The 12,456-nt window shown below is 34.4% G+C and overlaps 1 protein-coding gene across 2 annotated transcripts in view; it reads right to left on the minus strand.

Annotated features, from left to right (window-relative positions):
• The window catches only part of cdh9.S (cadherin 9, type 2 (T1-cadherin) S homeolog), a 92,880-nt gene that overhangs the window by 3,824 nt on the left and 76,600 nt on the right, over positions 1-12,456 (minus strand). For both annotated transcript variants that reach the window (XM_018269496.2, XM_041567649.1), the window contains 5 exons: positions 11,239-11,492; positions 6,675-6,811; positions 3,170-3,291; positions 801-918; positions 462-713 (listed from right to left, as the gene is read on the minus strand). In XM_018269496.2, coding sequence (XP_018124985.1) covers positions 462-713; positions 801-918; positions 3,170-3,291; positions 6,675-6,811; positions 11,239-11,492 — 883 coding nt within the window. The remainder of the gene's footprint in view (positions 1-461; positions 714-800; positions 919-3,169; positions 3,292-6,674; positions 6,812-11,238; positions 11,493-12,456) is intronic.

Consider the following 12,456-nt stretch of genomic DNA (forward strand, 5'->3'; position numbering starts at 1 on the left):
GCTGTGATACCGCACACGGTTGCAGATTTATAGGACCAAGACAGTCTCGATTGGTAAGGTTGTACACATGCTTAATAGCGAGTATACAGTGGGTAGAGCAAGAACACTGGTATAAAAATGTTGTCATTACAGAAATAAAATAATGACAATGCATTAGAAAGTTTTCTAAAATCTTGAATGCTAAAAATATTTGTGATATATATGATTGTCTGTAAATACATTTTACAGCTCAGGCCTGATCTAAAATGGCAGTAAACTCGGAAATTACTTCTTTTTTTATGTGATGATTTAAAGTAATATAATGTTCAAAAAATAAATTAAATAATAAATCTGAGCTAATGATTTAAACACTTCCCAAACAGAACATACAAACCCGATATATGTTTTGCTTAGTCTATAATGAAGCTAAATCAAAACACATGCACAAGGTACACTTGATTGGAATCAGAGTAATTACTTACTGAGAAGTATGATGATACAAAGTAAAATTGCAATTAGAGCTCCTGTGCTCAGTCCAGCAGGGAAGAAGGACGCCTCCACATTGCATGACTGCATATTTCCTTTGCTATCACAGGCACACACACGTATGGTTAATGTTTCTGTGCTGCTTTGAACTGGGTAATCATTGTCAAAAATTATGATTGGAAATACATAAGTGCTAATTTTATGTCTGTTATATCCATTTCTTTTTGTGAAAATACTTGCTGTGTTGTCTGTGAAACAAAAGTGGCAAATAGACTATTTATTTAAGAACATCAAACAGAAGAATAAAAAAAACACAAATTTGCAGGATTTTTTACCTTTATTATCTAAAACTGTGAAGTTTGGATTGATAGAAAAAGCTGGCACCATCTCAAAGTAGAATTTGTGTCCCCGGGGAGGTTCATCTTTGTCTATTGCACTTACTGTTTGAATAAGCTGTGAAAAACAAACATATTAATTTAGGAGAGAAACTATGCCAGGTTCTACTGCCATGTATGTTATTTACTTTGTGGTATAGTTAACAAAATGGTCATGAGTCACATGAAGTAGGAAATAACATTTGTTATTAATATACTATATTGCCATTTTTTTCATAATTGCGAATATATGAACAAAGGCATTAATCCCTTGCACACTTTGTTCTGTACTGACTCCTCCCTGCTGATACCTTCTCTTGTGGTATGAGTTTACAATAAATATGCAGTCAGATCCCAAAATCTACCCATTAGCTGCACAGATGACTCGGTAGTTGTAATGTGTCATGTCATATTATCCTTGGTCCCCAGTCACTTATATACAGGTACAGTATGTGACATATGTCATATGAGACATACAGTATGTGGGTGAATTAGTAAAAGCCTAGGCATGGTATTAATTAAATGGCTTAAATACAAATCCTCCACTATTAGATGTGTAGTATATGTGGCAGACTACAGTGTATAATACAGTTGACTCATCAAAAAATAAAGAATGTGTAAAAGTATAAACATTACACCATCTAGAGACAGAACTTGACCTAGACCATTACACTCTTTTCTCTTTCTCTATAAACAAGTCCAAAAAACGCAGGCAAAACTTTAGCTTATAAAACGTCAATGGGGTAATATAATAAAAGTTGATAACATAAAATCCAGTTGCAGACTATATATTTATGTAGTCTGCAACTGGATTTAGGATAACATGGGAAGACATAAGCACAAAGTTTAACATTTTTACTCATGCACAAAGTTTAACATTTGTACCCATGACAAGGTGAAGGAAAGCCATACAGAAAACAATACAGTTTGCTTGTAGCCCAACACAAGGGATTACGCCAGTGAGGCTTGACCAGTAAAGCAAAGCATACTAATTCGCAGCAACATTTGTGCTTTTGTTTGGGGAGAAAATTATATAAAAATTGCAACTGCCATAAATGATCAAATAATATAAAAACTATTTTTTTGTGTCCCATAAGCTCTGTTGGACAGGGCCCTCTATCTCTATAAAGGTTATTGGTTAATTTGTGTGTAATCTGTATGTTCAAAGCATACATCGAATTTTTGTACAGCACTGCAGAAAATGTTGCAGCACTAAAAATATGTGTTTAGAAAAATAAAAAATAACAGGAGCAGATGGTAACTATATATAAAGTCCTTTTATAGATATCTTTGGCAGCATTATCTAACCAATCACATAAAATACTAAAAGCTTGATGCATAAGGCTCCCACTTTGTACATAATATATATCAAGGAAAGAAATTAAGTTGAGCTGAACAATATCATTTAGATGCATTTTTTTATATTTGCTAAAGTAAATGCAAATCATTTATTGCAATGGCTTAAAACAACAGGAAATATATAACTGAAAAAGCAGGTCACATTGTGTGAAAAACAAAAGGCAGCAACTACTGAAAAGATGGTTTACAGCAAAGTAATTGAAAGTAATATATACAGGTAAATTAAGGTTAATGGCTTTAGAAAGGGATCTATTGAATTGCTGATGTGTTCTAATGTAGTAAAGACATCAGAAATAGCTACAAAGAGCAATGTTGCTTTGGAAAGTTGAGACAGGAACAAATGTCAGTTTGAATAATTTGAAAGTATAAAGTGTTTCTCTCTAGCTAGTTTGTAACTTTTTTAATCAGTTTGTAACATAAATAAGTTTTACATTTATAGCATGGGGTAAATAGGCACAATGCCCAATTCCTACTGTCATACTGTCTGTCATATTGTGTAATATTGTACAAAACAAAGTTGTTTGGGTGGAAAAATGTATATTCATTCACTCATTTTGTGATGTAGCATTAAATTATTGTATGTAATCCATGTCCATAGTATTCCGTATTAATACTGTTTTTAATGTAAATAGCATTTTTTTCATGATTAGTGTCCACAAGACAAACTAGAATTGATTAACCTTTAATTGAATGGCTCATTAACTTTTACTACACTGTTGACTGGAGTTCTTCCATTTGATTTAACAAATAGCGTGAAATCAGAAAATGTTGTCATGGTAGAGTAAACAGATTAAAAATTACTCACCACACATATATATACACACACACGTACAGCTGTATATATAAAACCAAAACCTTTAATTGAAAGTAAATACTGTTAAAGCTTTAAATGCGACATAATTATTGGGGGTTCATTTTATGATGAGTATCCCTTTAACCCTGTTTACACACACATTTTATCATAAACTTACCTGGCCCCGTTTTGCATTTTCACATACAAATGTCTCATAATGTTTTGCAAATTCAGGAGCATGGTCATTAATATCGAGTATTCTGAAGTACACCTGAACAGATCTGCTTAGTTTTGGATTGTCTAGAAAAAAAAGAGAGAACATGCATATTTTCTGTAGAAAGGTAAAACTGGTAATGATCAATATAAGTGAACAATCATATGGCCATAGTGACAAACCAGAATGATTCAGGATATGATCAGTCAATATATATTGTGAGATTTGTATGTAATTTTTTTAATTGTATAAGTATAATACACTTTAAAGGAGAGAGAAACCCTGTAGAAAAAAAAAACCCTGTACCCCCCACCCCACGTAGACCCCATCCATCTTCCGGGTCCTCAGTTAGCTGACTGGGAGATGGGCAATCTCTGTCAATTTTGAAGCATGTACAGTTGTCGAAAACTGCGCATGCGCCGACATACCGATCTCCCAGTCAGCTTACCGAGGACCCAGAAGATGGATGCCGTGAAGTCTGCTGCCAGAATCTGTGATGAGGAGTAAGTATAAATCATGGGGGATTTCCCTGGGGGGGGCAGTAAGCCTGGGGGGGAGGAGAGTCTACGTGAGGTTTGGGTGCTTGTTTTTTTTCTACAAGGTTTCCTTCTCCTTTAATTAAAGATCAGAAAGTAAGGCATACTATTATGTAATTTCTTGAACAAAGATGGAACCAGATTTATAGAAATGAGGTAGGATTCTTTTTGGAGTTTTACATTCGAGTGGAGCAGGTGGCCATCTACAGTTGGGGCAAAATGTTGTCAAGTAGCATTGTTTCAAGAATACAAGTTAGATCTTACTTTACTATAGGTCCCAGCATGTTTTAACTATTGTTAATTTGTTGTATTCTGGGATTTGTAGTCCAGCAACAATTAAGCATGGTGGAGCTAAGTGTTTAGTATTTAGATTCCCTTAATTATTAATGTTTTCTAAAAACCAATTTAAGTCTGCTAAAAAGCCTATACTATTATCAATGTGAAACCACTGGGCAAAAATAGAATTATTGGATGGATAAATTAAGATGCATAAAAGGGATGTAAACTAATTCATGGTGGCCCCAATAAAAACTATTTTTGCTCCTACCTTACTCATGCTTGGCTCACTGCTCCCCCAGGCTTTACAAAAAGGTCTCTCTACAGCTGTATATACCTTATGTTTGTGAACTACATAATATATACAGTACATACACACAAAAAGTCAATGTCCTGGCAGTCAAATCCAAAACAATCCTTGATAAAGGTCATGTGGGACAGACGAATGCCCCGGTTTAGGACCGAAACATTGGATAAACACCAGTGCATAATGTACAAACCCAGTGCCAGTCTTTACAGTGTGTGTGTGTGTGTATATATATATATATATATATATATATATATATATATATATATATATATATATATATAAAGTCTTTGTGTGTATGCACTCTTACCAGATTTAAGATCACTTAAATAGGTCAATTTTAGTCATACAAGAAGATAGAAGGACTCGCACACCATTTTCAGTGAATAAATGCATCTAAGAATAAAATAATACTGTTTTATTCACTGAAAATGGTGTGCGAGTCCTTCTATCTACATATATACAATATATATATATATATATATATATATATATATATATATATATATATATATATATACATATATATATATATATATACATATTGTATAAAATACCCCCTCTTGTAAATTATAAGGATATTATAAGTTACCTAGGAGTTTCATGACCATATATACAGGTCATGGTAACTTCTAATATCCTCATATTTTGCAACTGGGGGTACTTTATTTATTATAATAAACACATTTCAGTGAGTCATGAAATGACATCACAACTCAACTTTTATAAGGACATAATTTACAAAATAGTTCATGGCTTTTGTGTATCATATATATATAAATGGCACAATGGTGCACTCCGTTAACCTTGTTGAAACCCGGGGGCCAGTTAGGTAGGTTATGGATATTACGAAAATAACGGCACTCACAGGGTTTGTGCAGAAAAAACAAAAATAGTGCTTTATTAAGCTCAACGTTTCGAGTCCACATAGGACTCTTCGTCAGGAGAAATTATCAAAACTTTATCATTTCTCCTGATGAAGAGTCCTTTGAGAGACTCGAAACGTTGAGCTTAATAAAGCACTATTATTGTTTTTTCTGCACAAATCCTGTGAGTGCCGTTATTTTCCTAATATATACTGTATATATATATATATATATATATATATATATATATATATATATAAAAGCAAAGCAGGACCTTGAGAAAGGTCTCCATGTGAGTCTGAAACCGTCGGATTAAGATGCCATCTTGTGTGAAATAAATCACAGTTATCATGAATAACAGAGTGTGCGGGTCCTGCTTTGAAATATATAATTAATCATTGACCATGCACCTCTGGCTTTAACTTGAGTGCGGACACCGCAGGACTTTTTCTATCTATATCTATATAATGATACAATGGAATAAATGATTGAGAATTTTTACATGGGAGTGCCGGTTTTCTTGAATTGAAGGTTATATATGTATATAGTAATGTATATATGTATATATATATATATATATATATATATATATATATATATATATATATATATATATATATATATATATATATATGTATATATATATATATGTATATATATATATATGTATATATATATATATATATATATATATATATATGTATATATATATATATATATGTATATATATATATATATGTATATATATATATATATATGTATATATATATATATATATATATGTATATATATATATATATATATGTATATATATATATATATATGTATATATATATATATATATATGTATATATATATATATATATATCCGAAAGGATCCATACTCACAGGACTTATAGATAGAAAATGATTTTTATCTCCAGTTTCAGCCCCAACAAGGCCTTTCTCAAAGTACTAAAATAACAGTGAACATGCCTTAAATCTGCAGTTCGGCAGGAAAACAGCAGCAACCATAGTGACGTAATAGCATAGTCATAATAAATCAATCACCATATGCAGTATCCCTGTAGATCATCCAATATAGTACATACCCAATAAAAACTACATTCTTTATCAATTCATCAACATTAATACACATAAAAAAAAATTAAAAACAAGACACCAAGTAGCAATCATAATTGTAACAATCACGCAACATATAGTTACAACTTAGGTACAAAATGTTGTTAATGTGTCAATCTCTGAGCAGATGTTTGACTAAAAAAGTATCAGCCGTTAAAAGGCCACTAAGTATTCTGTGCACCCTCCTCTAATATAGATCAAACTGCTTCTCTCTCTCTCTCTCTCTCTCTCTCTCTCTCTCTCTCTCTGAGACTGACAAGCAAATATTTACTCACAACAATACATATGTGTTTATATACTGATTTATTATTTGTATTATGAGGCTAAATTCATTTCAGAGAATATTTCCATTAGGAACTCACCTGCTTCTGTTGCTATTGCAGTGATGTTGTGCCATGGTATTGCTTCTCTATCAAGTGACTTCTCAAGAAATATAGATCCATTCCCTGAGTATATACTGAATATTTTTTCCATATTTGTATTATGGTCAATGCTGTACCTGTATGCAAATAAAGTATTCCAATAACTGATATTAGATACTGATACTATGTCGAATTTTTGGGGGACTTTTGTTCAGTTTGGACAAATAAGTACATGCAAATGATGCATTCTTTTAAGACTGTATTTCACACATGTAATATAATTAATTTAATATATGTATTTTTAACTAAACATGCAGTAGATGGCTAAATTATCTGGTATACCTTTCATAAACACAACTTAGGGCTAAACTCCATGAGAGCTTTTAGCGTAGGATGGTGTTGCATGGTTCAAAATATAATGGTACTGATGCATAAACACATAAAGATTTCCATCCAACACGACTGTTGAATGTGAATGGTGTATGCTGTGTCTTCATCCAACAAGATAAAAATGGATGGTGTCGGAAATACTTTTTTCTCTCATTGACATAAATGAGTCTGTTGGATGTAAACGCATGAAGAAAAGACTCCATCTGATCTGAGTTTACATACTAGCCTAGGGGGATCAGATTTTGCACCATCCTACAAAATCTCATGCTGTTGTGTGGTGTTATGTGGTGTTGAATAGAGGATGATATAAAATCTGACCTACAAAATCTGATGGAAAGGGCTCATGGAATTTTACCCTTAGGGCACGTGACAAAACGCTGGCATCAAGTCAGATGTGCCTGAAATAAGGTAAGAAACAGAAATGTCGGATGAAGTCACAGCATGCATCCAACACCACTGTCGAATGAAGACACTGCATGGGGCGTCCTTATCCGACAATTGTGTTGTGTCGGATGCACGCTGCAACTACATCAGACATTCCTACAACTAACCTTATCTTCGTCGCATCTGACTTGACGCCAGTGTTTCGTCGTATATCGTCGGAGTGGACCTAAATCATCCATGTAGTTCTACCCTTATAGGTAAGAGTCCATAGCTGTATTGATCTACCCAAATGTTGGATGACTCCCAGTAGTCTCCAGCATATTATCAAAGGTTAAGCATGGTGGGAACGGTAGACTTTACTTCTCAGTGTACGTTTTTAATAACAATATAATAGGAATTTAATGGCAAGAAAAATTATTGCAAATGAATCTTAACATGTTAGATAGCAATTAAATGATAGGTCTAGTGCTAATATTTATATATGCTGTATATATAGTATATATTTTTATCTATATATTTAGATTGTATTATTTATTGAAAATTACTGGTCATATAGAGTTATAATTACATTTAAGATAATGTACCGACAGTACTTTGCAGAGTCAGGGAGTACAAACAGTCAATTTTAGGGAAGGTTTTATAGAGATATAAGTTTTATTTTTTTTTTTTCAAAAGCTTGCATTCTTACAGCCAATAAGTGGTATCATTTTTCCCACAAAACTTTTTTTTTTCTTCCAACCCATTGCCACATCCACTGCTACATTTTGCATACTTTATATCCTATCTATTTTATGCACTTCACTGAAAACCTTGCAGTTATATTAAGTCATTTCAATTGGTGACCTTTTCAGTTTTGATATCCTCCTTTATTTCTATTTAACCTCCCCCTATCATCTTTAATCTGGTCAGGTAGTACACTATGCATTCATAACCTTTTTCAGATTATCACTTTGTCATCTTCTCTGTGTCACACTTTTCTCCTGAACCTAACCATCTTCCAGCAGTCCTGGTTTGGAATTCCATCTATTACTTATAAAGTTTTTCTCTAATCCTGATCTGCTTGCCAATACCTATAAATTCCCTTTAAAATGGTAGCAAAGTTATGCATATACCCCCTGACCTTGTGTAAATTCTTACACACAATTCTTGCACCTCTTACACAATCTGCACACCATAGGCATAATTTATTATGTGCAGGACAGGGTACAAAATTAGTAATGAGCCTAGATTAGCAACGAAATTCCCCACTTAGACCATCTGTGAAATTTTTCACAAAACTGTAGCAAAAATCCACCACAAAAAATGTTGCCGCAACAAAAGTCACCAAGGCGCACCATTATCACCATTGTCAAAGAGACAAAAAAGCCGATTGACTAATGCATTTGATGGACAAAAAAGTTGCCACTAGAAAAACTGCCATTGAATTTAATGCATTTGAGTGAGAAATAATTGTTGTGCATGTAAAAAAATTGTTGCACATATAATGTTGATGCCTATTGACTTCAATGCGCTTTGCAAATGTTTTTGCCGTTACATGATTTTTTTTTGCAGTTTGGCAACATCTTTGGCGAAGCTCATCACTATACAAAATTTTAAAACAGGACACAATATGACATGTTTTTCACACTATGCTATCTGCCATAGGTTTCTGCAAGCCAAATACAAGTCAAATTCAAGATCTTTGAGACCCCACCAAATACTGTGCCCCTTCTACGCACTGTTGTCATCTGCCCATCACCTAGCTTGCCCTTCATTAAGATGGTACTGTAGGTAATAAAATATTCTTTATTCATTGAACAAATATGCAATTCTATATGCACTGAACAAATATGCTGTTTGAGTGACACTGTGCTACATAGCTTAGTTTTATTTCAACAAATCAAAATGTGCTATGGTCTTTTTTTCTCAGTAGATGAACTTCTGCACTCCTGCAATATGTTTCATATCTGTTTGAATACATTTTTAGTATCATGACAATCTATTTCTAAAGAACACTTTTGCTCTTTCATTTGTATTTTATCTGAATGCTTGCAGTGCATGAGTGCTCAAAGAGACATTAACCAAGCATTAATGAAATCCCCAAATATCAGAGTACATAAAAAAACTGAACGGGAAGGCACAAAATACAGCTGAGTGTGGCATACAGTTTAAAGCAGAGCTTTCACTTTGTCTCACATTAGAATAAATAATTACAGTCAAAGATTATAATAAAGTTGAACATTGCAGCCTTCTGGATTTAAACAACAGTTTTAGGAAGTAAAAGTTCCCCATATTTGCAATTGTTTAATCTCATTACAGTTCATTAACTAAGCTTCTAACAATAAAGGTATTAAGAGCAGATTCTAATAATAACATAAGTCATGCAGTTAAAATAGATTAAACTACATAGGAATGGCCAGCAGGGCCACAGGACTAAAGTTTAAATTGTAGACTAGGAGGGAATAGACTGACAAGGAGACTGGAAGGATGGTAAACATGGTAAGCCTATACCTCTAACCTGCCTAAATAGAGAAAGAAGTAATGCAACAGGCTGCAATACATCTGGTTCAAACTCAGAAGCGGAATAAACAGAGGAATGATACCTTACATGTTCTTCTGAAAAGAGTATAATAATTATCGGCAGTGATAATTATATTTAAATTTACTTCTTAGAGATTAAACTGTAAATTAAAGGGGTGGTTCACATTTAAGGTAAATTTTAGTATGTTATAGAATGGCCAATTCTACGCAACTTTTAAATTGATTTTCATTATTTATTTTTTATAGTTATTTGCCTTTTTCTTCTGATTCTGTGCAGCTTTAAATGGGTGTCGCTGATCCCTTATAAAAAGCAAATGCTCTGTAAGGCTACAAATGTAATTATTGCTACTTGGTATTCCTTATATTTCTATTCAGCCCCTCTCCTATTCATATTCCAGTCTCTTATTTAAAACAATGCATAGTTGCTAGGGTAATTTGGACCCTAGCAAGCAGATTGCTTAAAATGCAACTTGAAGAGTTGCTGAATACAAAAAACGATCACAATAAGCTCCCTAAATCCAGAACAGGTGCTAAGCTCCCTGGTCACGGCTTTTCTTCCGCCTTTAGCAGCCGCCTTTGACTTTGGGAGGAACCCTCAGAGGCACCACCAGGTCTTAATAAGAGAGGAGCAAAGCAAGAGTTCTTTACAGGCAAAGGGGCACGGTCGTTACATAGGTTTTGGACTGAAGGCACCACTTCATGGAATAGACAAAAAGCGTAGTCGGGCAGGCTGGGGAGGGTACAGACAGAGTACAAGCAGAGTCAGACAGGCAGTGGTCGGTTCAGGTGAAGTTTAAGCAAGGTCAATTAGGCTGGGGTTGGAACAGGCAGCGTTCAATGGATAGTCAGGCAAGCAAGGGTCAGAATTGGCAGCGTTCAGAGTAGTCAGGCAGACAAGCATCAGATTTGGCAGAGTTCAGAATAGTCAGACGGGCAAGGGTCAGATTTGGCAGAGTTCAGAATAGTCAGGCAGGCAAGGGTTAAAACAGGAATCGCACCCAGGAACTAACAAGTTAGACCTAACAACTGGCAATGAGTTTGAGTTTAAAGCTACTTTCAAATATTTGAAATTAGCGCCACTCGCCGCAATGACTTCACATGCATGGCGCAGAAAACCCGGACACGTGCCATATTGCATACCGGCGATCAAGGAAGGAACCACGCAGTCAGTGTCCCCGCCGGCCCACTAGACCACCAGGGTACATTACAGGCATAAAATGGCAAAAGCCTGAAATTTCAGCCTTCCTAATACATATTACAGAAAACTTACCTCACTTGGTTCTTTGATGAATCAGGATCCTGAGCCATTACTTGACCAACAATGCTACCTTCTTTTGCATCCTCATCTATTTCGATCACATAAAATAATTTGCTAAAAACAGGGGCCTCATCAGCATCCCGAAGCAGAACTTTAACAGTTGCTGTATCCTTAAAAGGGCCAAGGTGTAAAAAACGAGGTTCAACATTAATGTTGGAGGCTTCAACCTCAAAACTGTGTAACCTCTTACTTTCATAATCCAACAACTGCAAGTAAATAAAATTATATTAAATAAATACAGTGAACTGTCAGTGGTATTTAATTAGGTTTTGTGAAACTAGAGTATGAATATTGTATCAAAACAAAACAAGGTGATATGCAAACAAAGAAATTATTGAATAAAAATTGGAAACATTTACACAACATGAGGGTTATTTACATAGACTGTGAACACAAGTGCAACAGTACAAAGGGACAGAAAAGTTGGTAGGTAGGAGGTAAACTAAGGGGCCGATTCACTAACTTTGAGTGAAGGATTCGAAGTAAAAAAAAACTTTGAATTTCGAAGTGTTTTTTGGGCTATTTCGACCATCGAATGGGCTACTTCGACCTTCGACTACGACTTCGACTTCGAATCGAAGGATTCGAACTAAAAATCGTTTGACTATTCGACTATTCGATAGTACTGTCTCTTTAAGAAAAAACTTTGACCCCCTAGTTCGCCATCTAAAAGCTACCAAAGTCAATGTTAGCCTATGGGGAAGGTCCCCATAGGCTTTCCTAAGTTTTTTTGGTCGAAGGATAATCCTTCGATCGTTGGATTAAAATCCTTCGAATCGTTCGATCGAAGGATTATTCCTTCGATCGTTCGATCGAACTATTTGCGCTAAAATCCTTCGACTTCGAAATTTGAAGTTGAAGGATTTTAATTCCCAGTCAAATATCAAGGGTTAATTAACCCTCGATATTCGACCCTTGGTGAATCGGCCCCTAGATGTTTGAGTTTTTTGTATTTGAACTTTAATAAATAACCCCCACAATCTTATCTCAGAATCGACTTTGTGGAATTTCATTTTACGAAATTGATCTAAAGGCCATAAATAAATGTACATATGATCTGAGATTTACGTTTTTGAGAGAGATGCACTATAACCTGCATGCACAACATAGCTGCTTTCCTTCCTTAAATGAGGGCCGCAATTGACACCTGTTTTTTCACAGAATGAATGA

Source organism: Xenopus laevis, chromosome 6S (genome assembly GCF_017654675.1).
Source record: "Xenopus laevis strain J_2021 chromosome 6S, Xenopus_laevis_v10.1, whole genome shotgun sequence".
In the NCBI taxonomy this organism is placed as follows: Eukaryota; Metazoa; Chordata; class Amphibia; order Anura; family Pipidae; genus Xenopus; species Xenopus laevis.